Raw genomic sequence first — 26,162 nt, forward strand, 5'->3', positions numbered from 1 at the left:
GGCAGCCAATGCAAGCCCAGAGGGAGAAATATCTCAGTTTGCCCAGAGGGAGAAATATCTCAGTTTGCCCAGAGGGAGAAATATCTGCCTTTACCTTGGATTGAGGCTCCACCTTTTGGCCACTGCACCTCTCCTAATATACACACTATCAGGCAATCAAATTGTGATTGCATAACCCTGAGGATGCTGCCACAGTCACAAGTGGGGGAAATTGCTATAAATCACATTTTTCAGTGCTGTTATAATTTTGAACAGTTACAAAATAGGTGAGGGTTGCCAGTACTGTTCATGAACATATATTCTAATCATGAATGCAAAACTATGGATTTACTTACCATTGTTTCTCTAAATTGCTTACACAGAGATAAGATGTTTCCAGCTTTTGGATTTGGTGCTCAGATTCCCCCTTCATGGCAGGTAAGCAATTTGTGAAGATAATTTACACTCTATGTTCTGCCGGGCTCTCTGATAGGAGCCTCCTGAAAATTCAAGGGTACAAATTTCAGACACACACACGTTTGAAAATTCAAAACAATGTTCTTTATCACAAAAGTCAAAATAAACTAAGCACTCTTTTTGTATTGCAAAGAGCACTCTTCCCAAAACAACCGGGTAGTCTGTACAATTTCCCTTAAGCAGTCATTAAGTACTTAGCCAGCAGCTGTGGAGAAACTTCACACCCCTTCTTCTTCCAACAAAGTGAGACACACACACACATTGCTCTGCTTTAGTTTCAAAGGCGTGAAAAAGCAACAAAGTCCAGCACACAAGATTTCTGACGAAATTGCGAACAGATATTCTTCCACAATGGCCAAACCCGGCTGCTGCTATTTATAGCAGCAGCCCTAATTACTGGAGCCCCACCCAAACACAGGTGGCCTCCCTTATTTTCTGTAATATGTTCTTACTTGGTCTCTTCTACGCATAATTCTGCGCTTGCGTGGGTCCAAAATGTCATCATCTGAAGCAATAGAAGATAAGGAAGTTTGACTGCCTTGGCTGTGTGCCAAGCCCTCCTCTGCCGAGTCACTCCCACCTTCTTCTTCGTCCGAGGAAACTAAACTCTGAACTGATTCTGTCGGCAATAACACAGGCCTGTGACATGTTGAAGTTTCCCCTGCATCCACCTCCCCATTCCCTGGGGCAGGAGGTGGGCCAGAGCCAACCACAACACTCTAGAACTGTGATGGTGACACGCGGAGCCGTATCAGAGGACACGCGAGGTGTTTTCCTAGGTCAGCTCCAGTGCACATGCGCACACTAGCCAGCAGATTTTCAGCCTTGGGGAAGGCCATTTTGCCCTGTGGAGGCTTCAGAGAAGCTTCCCTAGAGTGCGAAAAAACGGCCAACGGGCCAACCAGAAGTTCAGAAAAATGGACTTCTGGTTTGCCCGTTGTGCTGTTTTTTTGAACCCCGGAGCCTTCAGGGAAGCATCTCATTCTCTTCTCTCATTCTGTCATTCTCTTCCTCCAGCTCTTTCATTTTCTATCTCCCTCTCTCCCCACTTCTCTCAATTGTTTCTCTTTTCCTCTCATTCTCTCTATCATTTTCTCATTTCTCTCTCTTTCTCTCCCCTGTTCTCTCTATAATGTTTTTCTCACACACAAAATACTCTCCTGGGCCAGGATCATGGCAGTGGAGACTGCGAATTCTCCCACTGCCGCCATGGCACAGTGAGGTGAGTGGCCGGCTGTGCAGTGCAGGAGAGCCACGCTGCGGAGGAGAACTGGAGCTCTTCCCTCCCGACTTCCAGCAACAGCGGCTGATCTCCTGCTCCTCCCCATTCCCCTTCTTCCTGAGCTGACACAAAGCGGATGCAGAGTTTCAAAAAGCCGCCAGTTGTGAGAAGTGCAGAAAATGCAGCTGCGAGAGCAATCGTGGGCTTCCCTAAATATGCCCATATCACACCAACACTCCGCAGTCTGCATTGGTTGCCGATCAGTTTCCGGTCACAATTCAAAGTGTTGGTTGTGACCTATAAAGCCCTTCATGGCACCGGGCCAGATTATCTCAGGGACCGTCTTCTGCCGCACAAATCCCAGCGACCAGTTAGGTCCCACAGAGTGGGACTTCTCCGGGTCCCGTCAACTAAACAATGTCGGTTGGCAGGGCCCAGGGGAAGAGCCTTCTCTGTGGCGGCCCCGACCCTCTGGAACCAACTCCCCCCAGAGATTAGAATAGCCCCCACCCTCCTTGCCTTTCGTAAGCTCCTCAAAACCCACCTCTGCCATCAGGCATGGGGGAATTAAGATAATCTTTCCCCCTAGGCTTCTACAATTTATGCATGGTATGTTTGTATGTATGATTGGTTTTATAACAAGGGTTTTTAGCTGTTGTAGTATTGGATTTTTACATTCTGTTTTTTGTCCCTGTTTTTAGCCGCCCCGGGGCGGCATACAAATCCAATAAATAAATTAATTAATAATAAATAAATAAATAAATAAATTAAAAATGCTAGGGTTGCTTCAGCTGCATGGCTCCTCCGGACATGAGAGCAAATTGTGTGACCAGGGAGCCACAGGAGAGGAGTCAAAGAGCCGTATGCGGCTCTCGGGCTGCAGGTTGCCGACACCCGATTTAGAGGAATGCTACTTAATGAAAGATAATTGAATCTGTAGGGGGAAAAATGGATATCTTTATGTATTTTCAGGTGTCTCATGAATTCCCGTTGAACTTTAATCCATCAAGCCCCTTCTGCAAAGGTAAGTTTCAATATATTACAAAAGTATGTCCTGACATTTCTAGGTATACTGAATGTAATAGTAGAGCAACACTTGACTCAGTGATTGCACCTTCTAAAATTAACACAGTTAATGTTGCATAATTATTCAGAGACAGTTGTAAAAATAAAGATTTCTGATCAAAATTCCCTGCCTGCAGAGAGATTAGCAACAGATTAGACACTTCTGAAAATATGGGAAAGAATTACTGTATTTTTCAGAGTATAGGACACACATTACTTTTTGGGGAGGAAAACAAGAAAAAATATTCATCATGGAGGGTGACCATGGTGGATAATTTTCCTTCATTGTGTTTTTATTCCCTGTAGGTATCCAGGGTATTGTTGATGCATACAGGGTCTGCCTTCCTCAAGTAAGATTGTATGGGCCCACCAACTTCTCTCCAATCATCAATCATGTAGCTAGATTTGCTGCTGCAGAGTCACAGCAGAGAACAGCCTCAGTAAGTATCTTTTTGCTATGTTTAGCTGATTGGAAAAAAGAAAAGAAAATGAGTGGTGGAATGAATTTCTGAATTAGCAAAAGCTCCTGGTAATGACAAAACGTAAACAAACAATAGTTGAAGGGGTTTTCTAATACATGTGAGCAAATACATTTGCCAAGCATCTCTACCATGTTAGAGACCTTTTTGTACTAAGAGTGAAATGTTGCAAAAAGCAAAATGGAGATTATTTATGAAGAGGCATGAAGAGTAACACTAACTGCTATTTTTGCGGAACATAAATATTTCTTTTCCCTGAGATATTCTTAAAGCAATTTAGTTTTCATAAAGCAAATTTACATCTGTTACATGTTGGGGCGAATGCTGGTAACTGTTGATTTGAATAATTATATTACTTGGAAGTCATAATTGAAATATCAGCCTGATTCTAATTATCCAGGCATTTATGGCTTCCTGCTAATAATTCTATCGTTATTTATTTAGAAAACGGTAATATAAGCTGAGAACATGAATTATGGTTTTTTATAATATTCCTGAAGCAGATATATATATAACTTCACCAATAATTCATTGTAGCAATGCATGAAAAAAGTAGAAATACCGTATATACTCGAGTATAAGCCGACCCGAGTATAAGCCAAGGCACCAGTTTTGCCACAAAAAACCTGGGAAAACTTATTGACCCGTGTATAAGCCGAGGTTAGAAAATGCAGTGGCTACTGGTAACTTTTAAAAATGGAAACCAATAAAATTACATTAATTGAAATATCAGAAGATTACATGTTTTAGAATATTTATTTTAAAGAAAACCAGTAAACTAGCTCTGTAAATTTAAAACAGGATTCCTTCTCATCATCTCATCATTAATTGGATTTACATTATTGTTCTGTTTTTATATATGCTGTGAGCCACCCTGAGTCCTTGGAGAGGGGCAGCATACAGATCCAGTTAATTAATTAATTAATTAATTAAATAAATAAATCTGTATATCCAAACAGAGCTTCAGCATTAGCTGCTGTGAGGTTATCAGCATAGAAAACCAGATAGGTAGGTAGGTAGGTAGATGATAGATAGATAGATAGATAGATAGATAGATAGATAGATAGATAGATAGATGACAGACAGACAGACAGACAGACAGACAGACAGACTAGTGAGACAAGCAAAACTTGCAAAACACAGACAGCTCTTGTGGTTTTGTATCCTAAATATGCAGGTCCTATTAAGAATCAAACTCATTTTTAAAATATGTAAAATGCTTCCCCTCATATTTGTTAATTGAAACTTGATCTCAAACCCACTTTATAAAGGGCAACTTTTAAAGATCCACAAACACACTTTAGGAATTCCTGACTAGCTCTTGCCTTATTAGTTCCTATCCAAGCAAGGATAGCAACTACCACAAAATACCATTTTTTAAACAGTTTAAATCCTTTCAAAGGAGGGGGAGGAGAATCTGACAGCAGGGGGCCTTTTTAATCCAACTAAGGGCAATGCAGAGAGAGCAAGGAATAGTTACTGTAAACCTATTGACAAATACACACAGGGAGTAAAAAAAAAAGCCTCCGGGTTTCAGCAAGAGGTAGCTGGCTTTTTTCAGGGTGGGGGGGAGAGGGGGCATACACACACACACACACACACACACACGACCTCACCAGCTTTCCATTGCTTTTTTCCCCTCTCGGTTGGAGCACATGGCTGGCTCCTTTGCTTGAGCCAGGGAGAGGAAGAACCAGCCCCACCCCTCCCACAGCTCCTACGGCAAGCGAGAGGGGAAAAAAGCTGGTGCCTCCTCGCTCTGGCTCAAGCAATGGCGCCCTCTTGTGGTGACTTTGTCAATGACCCGAGTATAAGCCGAGGTTGTGTTTTTCAGCCCATTTTTTTTGACTGAAAAACTCGGCTTATACTCGAGTATATATGGTATCTTATTACCATTTGTCAGGCAAATAAAATATGAACCAGTTACCAAGTATCCAAATTTTAATCACGTGACTGTGGGGATATTACAAGAGTCACAAGTGTGAGAAATGGTTATAAGTAACTTTTTTCAACTTAGAATGGTCACTAAATGAACTGTTGTAAGTTGAGGATGATTATTTAACCAGGTTTCCTTTCCTTGTGATAGAACATAGCAGTTACAGTATCTCCCTGCATGTTTTGGGAGCCCTCTTCACCTCATATTTGCCATTTTTCTGAGTTGTGAGTTGGCCTTAGTGAATCCTATATTTTTCAGATGGGGTGATATCCTTAAAATGCTCTAAGCCTCAACCTGGTATTAACAAGAAGCTCCTGTATCTGGAGTCTTTTGAGAGGATGGATAGGAGGAAATGAATGTCTAAAGAAGCAAAAAATTTATACAAATGTGTCTCTGGCAATTAAAATGCAATTAATTAAATAGAAGTGAGTATTGGTGTTTGTCGTGAGAAACAAAAATGTAAATTGAATACCATTTTAAAAGTTGATTTAAGACTTGATGAAGAAAACTTAATGGAATGTTTCACTGTTGAAGTATAGGTAGCCCTCAACATATCATGCAAAATTGAGGGCAACATTTGTGTTGCTAAGCAAGACATTGTTAATTGAGTTGTGCTCCTTTTTGCTTGACACAGCTAAGTGAATCACTGCAACTATTAAGTTAGTAATTGTTCTGTCGGGCTCTCTGGTAGACTCCTCCCAAAAATTCACAGGTACAAATTTCAGACACACACACGTTTGAAAATTCAAAACAATGTTCTTTATAATGAAAATTCACTTAAACTAAGCCCTCTTTTGGTACAGCAAAGAGCACTCCTCTCCAAACAAACTGGTAATTTGTACAAGTCCCTTATCAGTTCTGTGATACTTAGCTTGCAGCTGTGAGGCAATTCACAGTCCTTCTTCTTTCACAAAGTGAAACACACTTTGCTCTGGTTTAGTTTCAAAGCGGGGAAAAATCAGCACACAAAGGTCAAAGTCAGTAAAGCAGTCACGAAACACAAGGATCAGATAATCCTCCACAATGGCCAAACCCACAGGCTGCTATTTATAGCAGCCTCACTAATTACCACAGCCCCACCCAACCACAGGTGGCCTCATTTTCTTTGATAATAATCTCTCAGTTGTTGTTGCCTATGCATCGCTCTCCGCATGCGTGGCTGTATCATTAACTCTTGTTCTGAATCCAAGGAGGAGCTAGATAATTGATCTCCTTCTGAGCTGTCTGCCACACTCTCCTCCTCCCTGTCACTCATGTCTTCTTGGTCAGAGGAGCCTTCATCATCAGACTCCACCGGGGGAAAAACAGGCCTGCAGCATGTGGATGTCTCCCCCACATCCACAGTCCTTGGGGCAGGAGCTGGGCCAGAGCTAACCACAACAGTAATAGTGGTGATTAGGTGAATCTAGCTTACCTGTTAATTTTGCAAAAGTTGCAAAAGGACTCTGGGACTGTAATCATCATAAATATGAACCAGTTACCAAGTATCCAAATTTTAATCACGTGACTGTGGGGATGTTACAAGAGTCACAAGTGTGAGAAATGGTTATAAGTCACTTTTTTCAACTTAGAATGGTCACCAAATTAACTATTGTAAGTTGAGGATGATCTGTAACTTAAGTATCATTGTTAGGGTTTGTAAAGAATACTGTTCTGAAAATTTACCTAGAGATTTTTAACAAGTTTAATACACACAACATAAAACAGTGCATAGTGAAATGTGCCCACCACCCAGGCACACATACATTCCTCACCACCAAATCGGGGGTGTTTCTTATATAGTCCACTTGACCCAAGAGCAATATATCTATTTACATATTATAGAGCGATTCCAATTTATTTCTTGTAGCTTGGTCTCGGATTCTGCTCATCATATATCGTCTTACCTTGTCCCACCATCCCATCAGTTGTCCCAATTCAGTTTCATTATCCGAATTTATCCTTTTATCCATAATTTCAAATTGAATATGGTCCACCATGTACCTATACCAATTTTGCATTGTCCATTTTGTCGCATCCTTCCAACCCAAAACTATTACTGCCTGAGCGCTTTCTATTGCTGCTTGTTTTATTTCTCTAAATTCTCCCATCGCATTACTTTTAACTAGTACTGCCATTTCCTTAGTGATTGTCCATTGTATATTTAGCATTCTATTGATATCCTCTTTCACTTTTTGCCAAAATTCCTGCACTATCGGGCATTCCCAGAACATATGCATAAACACTCACAGCCATGCCAACAATTACCCCTGACATTCTGCTGAAAGTGTGCGAGTTGAACGGGAGTAAAATACCACTTATGTAATATTTTCCTTCTCATTTCCCTGATTCTTGTATTTTTAATTTTCCTTATATTTTCTACTAAATATAATAAAAATAATTTATTAAAAAATAAAATTTACCTAGAGATAATAACAGTGTCTTTGTATAAGGACTGCTAAGACACACATCAAATGGCATTAATCTTGTTTAGTGTGTTATTTTAGAACCTTTCCTTTCTGCCATTATAAATGTATTTGTTTATTCCATTTTTTATGTCACCCTTTTCCTTAGACTCAGGGCGGCTTACAACATGTTAGCAATAGCACTTTTTAACAGAGCCAGGCTATTGCCCCCACAAACCGGGTCCTCATTTTATCCACCTCGGAAGGATTGAAGGCTGAGTCAACAACTTTGAGCCAGTGATGAGATTTGAACCGCTGACCTGCAGATCTAGCAGTCAGCTTTAGTAGCCTGCAGTACTACACTATACCCACTGCGCCACCTTGGCTCAATTGGTATCCCAGTCCCAATTGGTACTCCAAATATACCTTTGGAATATATTTTCTCAGTTTTAATGAAGTCCTTTTGTTCAACAGCAATATTTTATACTCCTGATAATCACGGATGGGGTGATAACAGACCTCGATGAGACCAGATCTGCTATTGTCAATGCATCTAAGCTTCCCATGTCCATCATTATTGTTGGTGTTGGGGGTGCTGATTTCAGCGCCATGGAATTTTTGGACAGTGACAGCGGAGCTTTGAGATCACGTTCAGGAGAGGCTGCTATTCGAGACATTGTCCAGTTTGTGCCATTTAGACAGTTCCACAATGTAAGTATTCTTTCCTAAAGATGTGCATTGCTTCAGGTTGAGGGCCTAAAAAGGTGTGTTTAGAACATATGACAAGATGAATGTGATAGCAACTTTCTGAAACTCTTCAAAGCAGCCGCATCTTTTCCCATCTAGGAAAATGATGCCTTTTTAAAAGTTGTAGATTGATGCTATGTTGGTGCTCTTGTACACTGTGAGCATTCTTATTGAATTCTGCTTGAAACATTCAGCCAATTAAGCTATCAAAGACCAATTCTCCGTACTGAAGGAGCGGGTCCAGCAGTCACATGGGTTGCTCATGTCCAATCCGGTGGAACTGAGCCTAGTATTAAAAAAGCTTGCCGGATCCGCCCCTTCCCCAGAATTCGCTCAGTTCGCATATCCTGCGGTTGTATTGTGATAGCTCGTTCAACATTCTAACACCTTCCCTTCAAAAAGTAGTAAGATTTATTGTCTTTATTCAATTACTTGCACTAATTGCGCCAGCCGTTTAAAAGAAAAAAAGTAAAAAAGCGGCTCGGTTTGTTTCCTTGGGAGAAGTTGCGGTTTCGTTTTCCCCCGGCGGTTTTGCCGGTTACGATTCCTGCGGCCGCTTGTGGATTCTTCTAATCCTTTGGCCTGGAGGTTCTGGTGCAAGTATTTATCCATTGAATTATTGATTATTTATTGTATGCAAATATTTAAGGGCTTATAAAATACCTCCTGCGGAGTGAGACGCCTTCTAGTCTCCTGGACTTAGTCGATCGCTTCTCCCTTAAGAAATTCTACGGAGCGATCTTTTCGGCGCGAAGGCCTTCGCGCCCTTTTTTAAAAATCTAGGCCTCTCGTGTTGGCCTTCTGCCAGCCGCGTAGGCCTCAGTCCACCGCGTGGATCCGGGAGCGGGCCTTGGGGGTCCCAGGCTAAATTCTCCACCGGCTAAGCCTCCAACCAGAGTGCCTTGGTTTACTTAATTACAAAGTTTAGGGAGGCTGGCCCCGCTGGATTTGGGGGCACGAACTCTGGGTTTGCCCAGATTGTCCTCACGTTTCAGCAGCTTCGAGGCCTCGAAGCAGGATCCATTCCTCTTGGGAAGTCCTTGAAATCTTCTCCTTATAATTCAGTTATTGGCTCAGCCTTGTCTTCTGTTAATTGTCAGACTATGGCTACTTTTCCCAAGAGAGGCACAACTAAAGGTCCCAGAGAGGCCAGGCCTACAGGCGATGAGATTACTAGTATCCCCCAGGCCTCTTCCTCCTCTTCTCCAGGGGCCCGCCCCTCGACCAAGGTCACCAGGGCCGAGAAGAGAAGGGACCTAGCCCTACAAAAAATCCATGACAAATCAGCAAAACGTTTGAAAGTGCAGGCCCAAGTAATCAGTAGTCAAGACCCACCAGAGGCCTCTAGTCTGCCTCCTTCTGGGGTCCCTGTGTTATCTCTGGATGAGCCAAACCTAGACAGACCCCAACCTAACCTATGGGGCATAGGTCCAGAGGAACCAGATATTATTGAAGATTCCCCCCAGCCAGGATCCTCCCAGGCCTTTAGGGATTCTTCTGCCATTTCTGCTGATATTTCCAGTTTACCTCCTGAGTTCCAATCTATTTTTGCTGTGTTGTCCAAAGCCATTGATGCCAAACTCTCCACCATCAATGAGCTTCCTTTACCTCTTCCTCCTTCTCGTTCCTCCCGCCCCTTGGGTTCTTCCCCAGCGGTCAGAGCTCCTATTCAGGATGATTCAGAATCCTCCCAGGATGAATATGAGGATGTAGAGGAGGATGAAGACCCTTTTCAGGGCTTATCAGAGGATGAGGAATCCCAAATAAAAGTCCCTCCTCCAATTACTATTTTTCCTTCTCAACTATTCAAATCTCTCCTCCTCAAAGCTAGAATTTCTACGGGATTAGCGGCCCAGGAGAAACAAGCCTCCACTTCCACTGATCCCCCGGAGGAGAATTTACCTTACTTCACAGAGGAACAGGAGGATAACGAGGTAATTCCTATGCCTAAATTGTTTAAAGATGCCTTACTCAAACAGTGGGATTTTCCAGCCTCTGGCCTTAATCCCTCCACCAAGGACAGAAAGTTGTATAAACTTTCCTCTTCCTATGAAGAGCTTCTATCCTTTCCCAAACCAGATGAACCTGTCAAGATTCTTCACTCGGCAGCGGCTGTGCCAGGCGAGGCGGAGGAAGTCCTCCGCCCAGAGGACAAGCGCATCGAGCAAATGCTCAAAAGAGGATTCACCGCTGATTCCTGGGCCATTAAAAGTTCTGCAGCGGCCTCCTTCTTCTCCAGAGCCATGCTGCTGTGGCTTCGCCAACTTCAACAGCACATTCCTCCCGATGACTTGAGAGGTCAACAAGACTTCAACAAGGTCTTTGCAGCTGCCCAGTACGTGGCTGATGCCACCTTGCAATCTACTAGATTTTCTGCTAAGTCTATTGCAGCCTCTACAACGGCAAGAAGACTCCTATGGATTCGCCCTTGGCAAGCGGGAGTTCGCCAAAAGTGGCAGTTATCCCAGGGCCCCTTAAAGCGCGACCTTCTCTTCGGTGATCTTCTGGATCCACTCCTCACGGAGACCACGGACAAGAAGAAAGTTTTGGGTCCAACCACCAAAAAGGTTACCAAAACGCAGTCCTTTCGTCGCCCAGGGCGCCAGCAAGATCAAGCGGCTTCCTATCAGAGATCTCCAGGTCAGTATTCCCCCCGCTTTCGTTCCCAAGGTAGGAACTCCAGGGGTAGAGGGTTTCGTTTCCAAAGGGGAGCTTCCTCTAACAGGGCTTCAAAAAAACCTAGATGGTAATCTTACCTCCATTCCCATAGGGGGTCGCCTAGCTCATTTCGCCTCTAATTGGCGTCTCACCTCCAAGGACCCTTGGGTCATTGACACTGTTCAAACAGGCCTTCTTTTAGAATTTATTTCTCCTCCCCCTAAACGTTTTATTTCCTGCCCTTCTCCCAGGTCATCCTCAGATTGTAACCGTATGGAGGAGGCCATTTCTCATCTTTTGTCCATCAGAGCCATTCAACCGGTCCCTTCCGGTCAGAAGGGCCTAGGTTTTTACTCCATCCTATTTATGGTTCCAAAGTCCTCCGGAGGTTGGAGAGCCATTTTGGATTTAAAGAAACTAAACCTATTCATCAAATATAGGAAGTTTAAGATGCACTCCTTGTCTTCTATTTTGGCCGCCATTCACTCGGGAGATTTCATGGTCTCCTTAGACCTCACTGAGGCCTACCTTCACATTCCTATAGCCAAATGCCACAGAAAATTTTTACGTTTTTCCTTTCAAGGCAGGCATTTCCAGTATAGGGCGATGCCATTTGGCCTTTCCTCGGCCCCTCGGGTCTTTACAAAGCTCTTGGGGTCCCTGGCGGCCTATATTCGGGCGTCTCCCATCCACATTTTATGTTATCTTGATGATATTTTAATTCATGGGAACTCCCTAGAGAGAGTGAAAACAGACCTTTCTGTCACCATGTCAGTCCTTCAGGACCATGGATTTTCCATCAACTTTGATAAAAGTCACCTCCAACCATCCACTTCCATTTCTCACCTGGGGTCCATTATTGATTCAAAATCCTCCCAGGTTTTTCTCTCTCCCGAGAGAAAACTCAGTATAGTGGAGTTAATTTCTAACATTTTATCTAATCCTTCAGTATCCATAGTTACTCTATCTTCCCTTTTGGGGAAGATGGTGTCTTGCATAGGCATCATTCCCTGGGCTCGCCTTCATGCTAGGGAACTCCAGTGGCTACTGTTGCCTTTTCAGAGATCGGGGCACAGCAACTCAAATCGACGCATTGTCATCCCACTGAGTGTTCGCAGATCCTTCAAGTGGTGGAAGTCTCCGGCCATGGACAAAGGATCCCCGTTCAGGTGCCCGGATCAATTTGTCATCACCACAGATGCCAGTCTATCGGGATGGGGCGCCCACGCCCAGGGGATGATAGCCCAGGGCACGTGGTCCCCGGAGGAAGCTTCCAGGCCAATCAATTGGCTAGAGTTAAGAGCCGTTTCCCTGGCTCTGAAGCATTTCTCTCCTCGCATTCCCAACCGGCACGTTCTCATTCTCACCGACAACATTGCCACAAAAAGCCATATCTGCAGACAGGGGGGCACGAGATCCAAGGCTCTCATGAGGGAGGCCTTCAAGTTGGGCCTTTGGGCGGAAAAACATCTCCAGTCGCTCCTAGCCGATCACATCTCGGGGAGTCTCAACGTCCAGGCGGATTGGCTATCCCGAGCAACGATAGACCCAGGAGAGTGGAACCTCCATCAAGACCTGTTCCATCAAATCACCCTCAGATTCGGCCTACCAGTCCTGGATCTCTTCGCGACCAATGCGAACGCCCAACTCCCTCGCTTCTATTCCAGATTTCCATCCCCGGGAGCGGAAGCGATCAATGCCCTCCGGAGTCCATGGCCTCCAGGCCTACTCTACGCATTTCCTCCAATTCCAATCCTCCCGGACGTGATTCACAAGGTCCTCACCGAGAGGGCCCGAGTAATCTTAATCGCCCCTCATTGGCCCCGCCGGCCCTGGTTCGCGGATCTCCAACAGCTGTCCGTCCAGGACCCTTGGCGACTCCCCGTTTCGGGGGATATGCTGCGGCAGGGGGCATCTTTCCATCCAGACCCGGAGTGGTTCCACCTCACCGCCTGGCTGTTATCAGGAGAGATTTAGAACTGCGTGGTCATGACCCCGATTCAGTGGAGGTCATTTTAAAGGCCAGGAGGGGCTCGACCAATCGAATCTACGACCACACGTGGTCCAAGTTTCACCAGTGGTGTCTACAGGAAGGTCTCTCCCCTCTGTGCATTCCCATACACAGAATTATTTCCTTCCTTATGCAAGGCTTCCATAAAGGACTTTCCACCAGCACCCTCCGGCGTCATCTGGCAGCCATTTCATCTGTCCTAGGGGGTCCCCGCAGACAGCCTCTCCGATCCTTCCCTGAAGTTCAGGAATTCCTCAAGGGCATAGCCAACCTCAGACCTTCCAAGGTCCACAGGTATCCTTCCTGGGATTTGCCACGGGTTCTCCATTCCCTCACGCAGGCACCATACGAACCCCTAAAATCGGCATCCCTCAGGTACCTATCCTTTAAGGTAGCTTTCCTGGTGGCTATTACCTCTGCCCGGCGCATTTCGGAGCTGGCTGCCCTCTCAATCAGGCAGGACCTTTGTCAATTCCATCAGGACAAGGTAGTCTTGCGACTGGACCCTACCTTCTTACCCAAGGTCAGTTCCATGTTCCACAGATCTCAGGATATTGTCCTACCTTCCTTCTGCCTCCAACGAGACCATCCCTTGGCAATTAGATGGCACACCCTGGATCTCACCAGAGCGCTGAGAATATATATCCAACGCACAGGACCCTTTCGGAGGTCAGAAGCACTTTTTGTAGCCTATCATCCCAGAGTCATGGGGGCCAAAGTGTCTTCAACAGTAATAGGCCGTTGGATCAGAGGGACCATATCTAAGGCCTATGAGTCGGCCTCCCTCTCAGTTCCAAGGAACATCACAGCGCATTCCACCAGGAGCGCAGCCACCTCGGCCGCTTGGGCGACTCAAGCCCCGTTGGAGGAGGTCTGCAAAGCAGCCACTTGGGCCTCGCCAAATTCCTTCATCAGGCACTACAAAATTGATTCTTACGCTTCAGCGGACGCTGCCTTCGGTAGAAGGGTACTCCAATCCGTTATCTCACACGATAGCAAGCTAATCCCACCCTAGGGACCATCTATTGGGTATGTCCCATGTGACTGCTGGACCCGCTCCTTCAGTACGGAGAATAGGCGTTGATTGCTTACCTGAACGCCTCTTCTCGTACGGTGAGCGGGTACAGCAGTCACTTCCCGCCCTTGTATGTGTCTTCTTTACCTTTCTATATCTTTCTTCCTCTAACAATGAGAGTTGAACACTACAGAGCTTCACAACTGAGCCTAGTCTATGGATTCGCGAATTCTGGGGAAGGGGCGGATCCGGCAAGCTTTTTTAATACTAGGCTCAGTTCCACCGGATTGGACATGAGCAACCCATGTGACTGCTGTACCCGCTCACCGTACGAGAAGAGGCGTTCAGGTAAGCAATCAACGCCTATTTTGGATGAAATCTATGGATCTTTATTACGATTTTCATCCCAAATGGAAAGTAGTAGATTTATGTTAGCCTCTTTTTAAAGGAATATCCCTGTGAGGGAGAGATAAGGAAGTATATGTCTAAAATATCTATAATTATATGTCATCTCTCTTACCTATACTACTAGGTAAGAAGTAAATCTATGTCGCATTGCATAGATATATTAGAGACATTATTATATTACTAAAAACATTTATTGCACTAATTTGTTGTACTACTTGTAATGCAGGGAATGTAGTTATCATTGCAACAAATCTCTGCCCCTTAGGGGTAAAACCCCCCAGTTAATCCTTACTTTCCATTGTTTCTGAAAGCTAAATGCTACAATGGAAAGCATTTGTTTTATATTCTAAAATTTTGCCACTGTGCGTTATGCTTTAGTTTCCTATTATTAGCTGTTTGTACATGCCTGTGTGAAACTAGATTCACAACTATTCCATTTGCACAACAGCATGTGAAATTGACTGTCAAATGGACAGTTTGATTTCACAGAAGATTGATTTACTTGAAGTTATATTCTGTTTTTTAAGTGTTCCATTTATTTATTTTTTGAGCAGTGTAGTTGGCAATCTAAGAGAATACGATGGATGTGCTCGATTTGTGGCTACAGGAAACGTTTGGCTCTATAAATCTTACTGAAATTCCACTAATTAAGTAACTTAACATTGCTCATTGTTTGTTAGGTCTTGCAACAATGCTCGGTGGTGATTTTTATAGATCTTATGTATTGTTTTCATTTAACTTTCACATACAAAATGCTCTGCTGCTATTTTCATTTATTTATTAGTTTATTTATTTATTTATTTACAATTTTATGCATGGTATGTCTGTATGTATGATTGGTTTTTATATAATGGGTTTTTAATTGTTTTTAGTATTGGATTTTGTTATATACTGTTTTATTGCTGTTGTTAGCTGCCCCAAGTGTCTGCGGAGAGGGGCGGCATACAAATCCAATAAATAATAATAATAATAATAATAATAATAATAATAATAATAATTATTATTTTATCTATCTATCTATCTATCTATCTATCTATCTATCTATCTATCTATCTATCTATCTATCTATCAGATTTGTATGCCACCCCTCTCCGTAGACTTGGGGCGGCTAACAACAATAATAAGACAATATAAACAAATCTAATGTTTAAGTTAATTTAAAAACCTAGTTTAAGAAACCAATCATACATACAGACATACCATGCATACATTTTATAAGCCCAGGGGGAAGGGAAATCTCAATTCCCCCATGCCTGATGACAGAGGTGGGTATTAAGGAGCTTACGAAAGGCTTTATGGAGCCAATGTAAAAGGAAGAACTCCATCACACAACAGCTCAAAAAGACAACCCTAATGGACAATTCAGTGTTTCAAAAGTGCTCCTGAGATCTTCCTAGATGGGCAGGAATTGAATCAATTGGCTTTCCTTCTGACTCTGTCTTTTGAATTAGGCTCCCAAGGAAGCCCTCGCTCAAAGTGTCCTGGCAGAGGTGCCACAGCAAGTTGTGAGCTTCTTCAGCATGTACAAGTTGCAGCCACCACACAGGCCGTCAGCCAACCAAGAACAGCAGAAGCAAGCATGAATAGCTCTGGGGGAAGATTCCGTTGCTGTCCCTCAATTGTGATGCACAATAAAAGCTTTTTCATACCTTTTACAGAAAAGGCGCCATGCTAAAATAGCCTTTCCCTTTTGTGTGTCTGAGATGCCAAAGATGCTCTGTCTTTAAGCCTATTGCAAGTAAGATTGGAAAAATAGTCTGGCATACAAGGCCTCCAACAATATATATATAGCACATCCCAGATGCAGTAAAAATATTTTTGTTACTTTAAAATGATAGTGTAACTTGCCTTGGGTGCTTAATTCTTGCATATGCCCATTGCCAAATATTCAATATTTTTTTTCAAATTTCAGAACCATTAGGACCAAGGTGCTAAGCTCAGGATATTTAAGTATCTTTTTTCATCCCACCTCCATGGTATTTCTTAATATTTGCAATTATGAAATGGTAAACATTTACTAGTATCCAGTATTATTTGGAGACTGGAATGGAATTATAATACAATTTACAGCTTACTTTGTAATATTAAATCAAGGTAGCATCGGACTGTGATGCATCGTTGCCAACAGTTCGTGTCCGTCTTTCTGTCCACATAAAGGATATAAATAGGATTAGGATTGCTTTTCTTGCTTATTTTATCACGAATCAGTTTGATTTTTGAGAAATACAATTGTGTAAAATAAAAAACCTCGCCATAGAAACTATATGTGTGTATGTGCCTGGGGAAGCTTACCTATTTTATAGCTGTATATATATAGAGGTCTCTAATGCTCTAGAGAATCTGTATTATTTTAAATATTTCATAAAAGGTTTCTCTATGGCTGTGGCTAGTTTCAGGATGCCTTATCAATTTCATTCAGTAGCATAAGTTGAAATAAATCAGCTCTCCATATCGGATTTAGAAAAGCTAAAGAGTGTAAATTATGCTTTTATCACAGTGCCCATGTATTAGATTATCTTATTCTGCATATTCATTCAGGTCGTCTGGTCTTTGAGGGATTTTTGCATTAGTGACAGTTTGCGATTGTGTTTTATCTACTTTCAGCATTTTTTCTCCAAAATCCCAACTAAATGCTGATCAATAATCCTGACATATTTTCTTACCATTTGTTCAGTAAGAAAGAAGTAGATGTAACAGTTGTGTTCTTTTGGGTGTATACTCTTAAGTGAAATGAAATTGGACTGAGCTGTCTGAAAAAGATTGTTAATTGTACATCACGAATTATGTAGACCCATATCAAAAGGCAAAAATCAGAAATCAGTGTTAATAGCAAAGGGGTTGATAGGTATACATTATTCTGGGAAGGTAAAAGTACCAATCTTCTGTCCTGAAGCTTTGCATTAAGATCATATTAAAATTGAAAATATCTGCAGCTTTATAACATAACTAGTGCCATTTTAAAAGTAAACGTGTATTTAGAATATCTATTCAAAAGGTATTTTTATTAGAAATATTCTGTGATAAGAAAATATTTAGCGGGTCTCTTCTAGCATCCTATTGGGAAACTTTTTTTCTTTGTTTCATGCATATGTATAGGTGACTATTTATTTAGATCAGGGATTTGTTGCTATTGATGGTTCAGTTAAAACAAAAACACCCCAAGATGTCCGGAATATGTAAAAATGTATTGTGTAATGGTATGCTTTGTGAATATTACTTACTGTATTGTGATCAGTTTGCATCAAAGGCTTATGTTGGAGTCCAAGTATTTCAGGATCAAAAAATCGTAATAAAAAAGCTATATTTTGTAAACACTGAGATATTTGCTACGAGTTCTTGTAAGAAAGATTGAAATTTTATTTTTGCACTTTGTTACTACCTTATACTGTATTTTCTGACTGAAAACAAAAGGGAAATGGCAATATTTCAAACTGGGGTCATTTTCTGATGTTTTTCACTCCCTTCAACATATGATCTTAAGTCCATGGCATGTGCCAAGCTATGCAACTTTTTTAATGGATTTTTTAAAAAATTGAAATAAAGTTTACCTTCTGGACCATGATATTTTGTGATTACCTTTTCCCACTGTGTCAACCATTGCTCACAAAATTCAACTGGTTCTGAAAATTACTGTGTTTAACTTTTTCTATCTTGAAAAATGACAGCAGAGCCTACAGCTCTGCAATTTAATGCATAGGAGTATTGCATTTCTTAAAATAATAGTATGATTAGAATTGCAACCATAAAATAGGAATTTTTAATACTTTATTTAAGTGATACTTTTTCTTATGTATGTTTTCAGCATACTTTTTCTAGCCAGTTGCTAGCACCACCTTGTGATAGAATTTGATATTGGCATATTTGTACCAATCTTGTTTTTTCTTTAATTTTTCCTACGATACTTTCATGATAAATATATATTTTGCTTTGAAAATACAATATCATATACAGTAATACCTCATCTTACGAACTTAATTGGTTCCGGAAGTAGGTTCGTAAGACGAAACAATGTAAAAGCGATTAATGCGTGCAAAAAGGGAAAAAAAACGCAAAATGGCGCTCCGCTGGGCGCCGCCGCCCGGCTGTCACCTTTTAAAACAGCCGAGCACTTCTCAGCGGCCTCCCGAACCCGAACTTCCAGGTTCGGCGTTCGGGAAAACGTCAGGAAGCCCCCCGGCTGTTTCAGAAGGTGACAGCCGGGCGGCGGCGCTCCTCGGCAGACTCCCAAACCCGAAAAGTTCAGGTTCAGGTTTGGGAGAACGCCAAGCAGCCCCCCGGCTGTTTTAAAAGGTGACAGCCGGGCGGTGGCACCCAGCGGAGCACCATTTTGCAATCTGCGGTGGGTTCGTAAACAGAAAAAAGTTCGTAAGAAGAGACAAAAAATTTCCGAACCCCGGGTTCGTATCATGAGGGGTTCGTATCACGATGGGTTCGTATCATGAGGTACCACTGTATATATATATATATCACATGTTTTTGTTATACATACATATATATATATATATATATATATATATATAGCTATGAATAAATTAACTGCCTTGAAATGGCCCTGAGTTGAGCCTAGAGGCAAAAAGGAGCTGTGACGTTCCTTCAATATACCAGGGTGATCAAACAGAATATATATATCATAAATATACTATCATATTTTCTATAAATAAATCTGGTTTTGTATGTGATGTTGAAACTGATTTTGAATGTGACATGGCATATTTTAGTGACATGAACCAAATTTGTTATATCCAAAATTTGTTATATCCCAATAGTTCTCTTGTCTTTTAACTTTTTCCTCCAGGAAAATGTGTTTGCTAACCTAGTGGTCACATTGTAGCAGAAGAGAAAAATGTAGATTTTCACGGGTACAGGTATGAAGGCATATTCAGGTTCCTTCCCGTGCACCAGCCTGAAGATGACGAGTGGGACCTCGTTGAAACGTCACCAGAAATCTCTAAATCCTACACTGGAAGAAACACGAATATGCCAAGACCTTCACATATACATGTGTGTGTGTGTGTATTGCATAGTTCACATACAGAACATAGTTTGTTGGCTATGAATAAATTAACTGCCTTGAAATGGCCCTGGGTTGAGCCTAGAGGCAAAAAGGAGCTGTGACGTTCCTTCAATATACCAGGGTGATCCAACAGAATATATATATCATAAGTATACTATCATATTTTCTATAAATAAATCTGGTTTTGTATGTGATGTTGAAACTGATTTTGAACGTGACGTGGCATATTTTAGTGACATGAACCAAATTTATTTATATCCAAAATTTGTTATATCCCAATAGTTCTCTTGTCTTTTAACTTTTTCCTCCAGGAAAATGTGTTTGCTAACCTAGTGGTCACATTGTAGCAGAAGAGAAAAATGTAGATTTTCACGGGTACAGGTATGAAGGCATATTCAGGTTCCTTCCCGTGCACCAGCCTGAAGATGACGAGTGGGACCTCGTTGAAACGTCACCAGAAATCTCTAAATCCTACACTGGAAGAAACACGAATATGCCAAGACCTTCACATATACATGTGTGTGTGTGTGTATTGCATAGTTCACATACAGAACATAGTTTGTTGGCTATGAATAAATTAACTGCCTTGAAATGGCCCTGGGTTGAGCCTAGAGGCAAAAAGGAGCTGTGACGTTCCTTCAATATACCAGGGTGATCCAACAGAATATATATATCATAAGTATACTATCATATTTTCTATAAATAAATCTGGTTTTGTATGTGATGTTGAAACTGATTTTGAACGTGACGTGGCATATTTTAGTGACATGAACCAAATTTATTTATATCCAAAATTTGTTATATCCCAATAGTTCTCTTGTCTTTTAACTTTTTCCTCCAGGAAAATGTGTTTGCTAACCTAGTGGTCACATTGTAGCAGAAGAGAAAAAATTATTTTGCTCATATGTTATTCAAAACATAGCATACATTCTCAAAATTTTTATTTGACCAAAATAATTGTTCATCATATTAATATACAATTTATAGGCTGCCCATCTTACCTCAAGTTACCAGACTGAGAATAGCTTCCCAGAAGACTTAGTAATGGGAAAAAATAATACTATTCTGGGGGGGGGGGGGGGGGGGGAATCATTTAACAGAATAGCATTGCAAGGGACCTTGGAGGTCTTCTAATCCAACCCCCTTGCTCAAGCAGAAAAACCTACACCAGTCATGGCAAACCTTTTTTTCCCTAGGGGCCAAAAGAGTGGGAATGTGTCCTATCGCAGATGTGTGAATGCCCACACCCATAACTCAATGCCTGGGGGGGTTGAAAACAGTCCGTTCTCCCGGAGGCCCTCTGGAAGCCGGAAATAGCCTGTTTCCCAACTTCTTGTGAGCTTAGTGGGCTCATTTTTCACCCTCCAAAGGCTTCTCTGGAGCCAGGGGAGGGTAAAAACGCCCTCCCACATCCCACCAGAGGATCTCTGAAAGTCAAAAAACCCCTCCCATAGCTTCTGTATGAGCCAAAATTCAGCTGGCCGGCACACATATGCACATTGGAGCTGACCTAGGACAACGGCTTGCGTGCCAGCAGATATGGCTCTGTATGCCACCTGTGGCGCCCATGCCATAGGTTTGCCATCACTGCCCTATACCATTTCAGAAAAAATGGTTTTCCAACCTCTTCACAACTGTTGAGTTCATGTAGTAACCAAAAACCTAAGGTAAGCAATTCACATCACATTACTTTCAGAGTTGAGTAACACCAGTCTTTGTTTTAGTTTATTTAAGTATTCTACAAAAAAGACATTTGGTGGAGGCAACTTCTCAATCAAGATTCATAGAAGTATTTTGTTGGGAGTAAGAGCAACCAGGTACAATTGCATTCTTTATTCTTGGCTCAATTCTGTTGTGGTTAGTTCTGGCCCAGCTCCTGCCCCAAGGACTGTGGATGTGGGGGAGACATCCACATGCTGCAGGCCTGTTGTGCTCCCGGTGGAATCTGATGATGAAGGCTCCTCTGACCAAGAAGACATGAGTGACAGTAAGGAGGAGTGTGGCAGACAGCTCAGAAGGAGATCAATTATCTAGCTCCTCCTTGGATTCAGAACAAGAGTTAATGATACAGCCACGCATGCGGAGAGCGATGCATAGGCAGCAACAACTGAGAGATTATTATCAAAGAAAATGAGGCCACCTGTGGTTGGGTGGGGCTGTGGTAATAATAATAATAATTTATTGGATTTGTATGCCGCCCCTCTCCGCAGACTCGGGGCGGCTAACAACAATAATAAACACAACATGTACAATCCAATAATAAAAAACAACTAAAAACCCCTATTATAAAACCAAACATACACACAAACATACCATGCATAACTTGTAATGGCCTAGGAGGAAGAGCTATCTCAACTCCCCCATGCCTGGCGGTATAAATGAGTCTTGAGTAGTTTATAAAGAGCAGCTTGTGAGTTTGGCCATTGTGGAGGTTTATCTGATCGTTGTGTTTCGTGCCTGCCTTGCTGACTTCGACCTTTGTGTACTGATTTTGCCCCGCTTTGAAACTAAACCAGAGCAAAGTGTGTTTCACTTTGTGAAAGAAGAAGGACTGTGAATTGCCTCACAGCTGCAAGCTAAGTATCACAGAACAGCTAAGGGACTTGTACAAATTATCAGTTTGTTTGGAGACAAGTGCTCTTTGCTATACAAAAAGAGTGCTTAGTTTATTTGCATTTTCGGTATAAAGAACATTGTTTTGAATTTTCAAACGTGTGTGTGTCTGAAATTTGTATCTCTGAATTTTTGGGAGGATTCTGCCAGAGAGCTCAACAGAACAAATTCTGTCATTGTTTATTCTGCTAATGGCCCTGGAGTAACCACTTTTCAGTTTAAGACCTGCTGCAGACCTTTTAATCCTTAGAGGCAGGATATAAAGAATGCAAAGTCTCAAGGCTGTGGAAGTCTCCTGCAATCCTCTCCCTAATCTGATAACATTAGAACAAAAAAAAAAGGGTCATAAAACATCAGAATAGCTCCGTACAGCAGGAGCTGACCTTTTTTTGCCAGCAGTGCTTTATTAACCAAGGTGGAGTAGTTCCCTGGAGGCTTATTGTTATGAATGAAACAGTGGGACATAATGGATGCCCACAACAGAGGAAGTCCAAAGAAGAAATCTATTATTTCTCATTCACAAGTCATTTATCTTCAAGGATTATGTAAACATCCAAAGCAATTTTTCTGGCAAGTAAGGAAAAATTTCAAGGAAGTGAAGAGCTGCTTCTGTTGACTCATATGTTGCATTGTTCAGTGATTGCTCCCAGTCAATTTTTTTAAGGTATTAGCCATTATACTTCACTTTATCCCTAACGCTAGTATTTCCCAGTGGGGGGGGAAATCAGTATACAGTGATACCTCATCTTACAAACTTAATTGGTTCCGGGATGAGGTTCTTAAGGTGAAAAGTTTGTAAGACGAAACAATGTTTCCCATAGGAATCAATGGAAAAGCGATTAATGCGTGCAAGCCCAAATTTCACCCCTTTTGCCAGCCGAAGCGCCCGTTTTTGCGCTGCTGGGATTCCCCTGTGGCTCCCCTCCGGACTTCTGTGTTTTTGCAATGCTGCAGGGAAATCCCAGCATCACAAAAATGAGCGCTTCGCTGGCAACGGAAGTCCAGAGGTCGGATTTCCCAGCGAAGGGAGCATCAGTGAAATCACAGCATCACAAAAACACCGAAGTCCTGGACCTCTGTGTTTTTGCGATGCTGCGATTTCACTGAGGCTCCCCTCACTGGGAAACCCCACTTCCAAACTTCCGTTGCCAGCGAAGTGCCCGTTTAAACGAGTGCTTTGCTCGCAACGGAAGTCCGGAGGTAGGGCATCCCAGTGGCGGCGGTGGGTTTGTAAGGTGAAAATAGTTTGTAAGTAGAGCAAAAAAACCTTAAACCCCGGGTTTGTATCTCGAAAAGTTTGTATGATGAGGCGTTTGTAAGACAAGGTATCACTGTATTTTTAATTATAAAAATATAAAAACGATAAGGTGCATAAGTGCACAATTGTGCCTACTGTCCTATTTGTCCAAATTTACCTCTACCTATTTTGCTTTTCTTTACACCATACTTATCTTGTACATGTTTTGACAAATAAATAAATAAAAGATTGCAAATATGGCTTTAGAAATCCTGGTATTTCTGTCCTCTTGATAGTCCAATAAAAATGGTGGGATTGCTCACATTTGCCTAATTTTAATAAAAAGCACCTTAATTTTGTTAATTTTATGGATGGCCTCTCCTGTTGGTTTTCAATTTCATGTTGTAAGGTAAGAAAAACAACCTTCAGAGGAATTATTTGGAAGCAAAGGTCAGTTTGTGTTACAGAACATTTAACAGACCTATGTTTAAAACTAGAGCTGCACTAGTCTTGCCACTACCATTCTCCTGGCGAAAAGGCTCCAGAATGACTTACATATGGTTACTAGCATCAATAAAACAGAATGGATTTCAGTCTTCCAATCCTATACTTTTCTGCAACTTTATTTTTTGTTTATAGGCTCATAGTTCTTATCACTATATTTTTTTTATAAGACGAATATGGAAAACATTCAGAAGTTGAAAAATAGTTTTTGTCTGGAGCTAAAAACAAAACAATTTGAATGGATTTACTTATTTATTTTTCTGATTGATTGATTGATTGATTGATATACTGCATTAAGTTTACTTCCATATATAGTATGTGTGTGTGTGTGTGTGTGTGTGTTTTTAAACTCTAAGTTTAAAACTATGTCCTGAACAAGCAGAACATATGTCTTCAGTGAATGCTAAAATTTTGAAAGAGATATGTTTCTCTCAAACTTGGAGAAGTTATATATACAACTAGTCTTTGCTTAACAACCCGCATTTGTGGCCCAGCAGTTCCTTCACTAAGTGATGAAGTCATTAAGCAAGATATCACATGACCATGATGGACTTAGAACTTCACTTCTACCATGGTTATTAAGCGATACATCATTTGCGAACTTATTGCTAGCAGTTCCATTGATTCTGAAGCAAAGATCAACAGCTATCCGCTGTTACAATGTCCAAGTTAGCAAAATAATTCTCAAAATAAAGCATTTTATTTAAAATGCGGGGCCCAGGGGAAGCGCCTTCTCTGTGGCGGCCCAACCCTCTGGAACCAACTCCCCCCAGAGATTAGAACTGCCCCCACCCTCCCTGTCTTTCTACTACTCAAGACTCACTTATACCACCAGGCATGGCGGAGCCGAGACACCTTTCCCCCAGGCTTTTTTATACTGTACTTTGTTTTATGTTTGGTATGTTTGGTATGAATGTGCTGTTTGTTTTTTTAAAATAATGATAGGGTTTTATATGTTTTTTAATATTAGATTTGTTCACTGCTATATTTTTTTTATTACTGTTGTGAGCCGCCCTGAGTCTTCGGAGAGGGGCGGCATACAAATCTAATTAATAATAATAATAATAATAATAATAATAATAATAATAATAATAACAACAACAATAACAATACACAGAACAATGTTAACCCAATTATCCAGCACTTTTTAAAGTAAAATAAATTATAATCATGGAAGCGAACCATTGTTTAAATGATAGCACTAAGTTACTTATAGTTGATATTCGGCTTATATTTTACAATGAATGCAGTGCCACTACCTCTACTAGCCTTTTTATTTATGTTTGTGGAACATACAAAGAAATCGGAGATGGGCTACACTTTTGAACCAGAAAATAAGATAATCTGAGAACTTCACAGCGCTTGAGATGTCACATACTGAATGTTTAGCAACATCCACTGGTTATGTTGCCTTTTTGTCTTTGACTTCAACAGTAAGGATATCTCCTTCCCCTGATACATTTGAAGGAGTCATGCTAATAACAAGGGACTCTTTATTGATGCCTGAGAGCACTGATGGTTGTGGTGAAGGTTTTGTCACTGCCTCTTCTTTAGGAGCACTTGACTCAGCTTTGGTTTCTTGGACTTTAGTCTTGGGCTCTTCAACTGGTTTTTTCTTCTGTGGATTTGGCTTGACATTTTCTGTCTTCTTTTTTTCTGCCTTTTCTTTTTCTTCCTTCTCTTTCTTTTCCCGTTCTTCTTGTTCTTCCTTTTCTTTCTAAAAAAAAAAAGATTAAAGACTTATATTTTTCTACCATCTTTCCATGTTTTTTGTTCCTTTTGCCTGCTTATCCTTCTTCCATATTTTCCCTCTAAACATAGACTAAGTATATTAAATCAGAAGGCTTAATTGTGTAACCTCACAGCTTCATCCATAGTGACCAGAGGACTACAGTCTTCCAAGCACAGCTATTAGACAATCAATTCTCACTTCAACCCATTCTCATTTGGTTTTCTGGTCATAGAGTACAGTAAATGATTAACTGATTGATGTAGAACCTGGAATCCTTCACAAGTCCTGCTAACATAGAAACATAGAAGACTGACGGCAGAAAAAGACCTCATGGTCCATCTAGTCTGCCCTTATACTATTTCCTGTATTTTATCTTACAATGGATATATGTTTATCCCAGGCATGTTTAAATTCAGTTACTGTGGATTTACCAACCATGTCTGCTGGAAGTTTATTACAAGGATCTACTACTCTTTCAGTAAAATAATAATTTCTCATGTTGCTTTTGATCTTTCCCCCAACTAACTTCAGATTGTGCCCCCTTGTTCATGTGTTCACTTTCCTATTAAAAACACTTCCTTTCCTGAACCTTATTTAACCCTTTAACATATTTAAATGTTTCGATCATGTCCCCCTTTTCCTTCTGTCCTCCAGACTATGCAGATTGAGTTCATGAAGTCT

General features: G+C 41.5%; 2 protein-coding genes across 3 annotated transcripts in view; one reads left to right on the forward strand and one right to left on the reverse strand.

Moving 5' to 3' along the window:
- CPNE3 (copine 3) overlaps positions 1 to 17,943 on the forward strand; it is a 42,837-nt gene extending 24,894 nt beyond the window's left edge. For both annotated transcript variants that reach the window (XM_070747998.1, XM_070748000.1), the window contains exons 12-16: positions 363 to 417; positions 2,651 to 2,702; positions 3,050 to 3,183; positions 8,017 to 8,253; positions 15,833 to 17,943. In XM_070747998.1, coding sequence (XP_070604099.1) covers positions 363 to 417; positions 2,651 to 2,702; positions 3,050 to 3,183; positions 8,017 to 8,253; positions 15,833 to 15,964 — 610 coding nt within the window. In that variant the 3' untranslated portion in view covers positions 15,965 to 17,943. The remainder of the gene's footprint in view (positions 1 to 362; positions 418 to 2,650; positions 2,703 to 3,049; positions 3,184 to 8,016; positions 8,254 to 15,832) is intronic.
- Positions 17,944 to 25,108: 7,165 nt separating this feature from the next.
- Positions 25,109 to 26,162, reverse strand: part of CNGB3 (cyclic nucleotide gated channel subunit beta 3) — an 80,479-nt gene continuing 79,425 nt past the window's right edge. Inside the window, 1 exon segment of the mRNA XM_070748010.1 lies at positions 25,109 to 25,466. Within this exon segment, the coding sequence (XP_070604111.1) occupies positions 25,152 to 25,466 (315 nt within the window). The 3' untranslated portion in view covers positions 25,109 to 25,151.

This window comes from Erythrolamprus reginae, chromosome 3 (genome assembly GCF_031021105.1).
Source record: "Erythrolamprus reginae isolate rEryReg1 chromosome 3, rEryReg1.hap1, whole genome shotgun sequence".
Classification (NCBI taxonomy): Eukaryota; Metazoa; Chordata; class Lepidosauria; order Squamata; family Dipsadidae; genus Erythrolamprus; species Erythrolamprus reginae.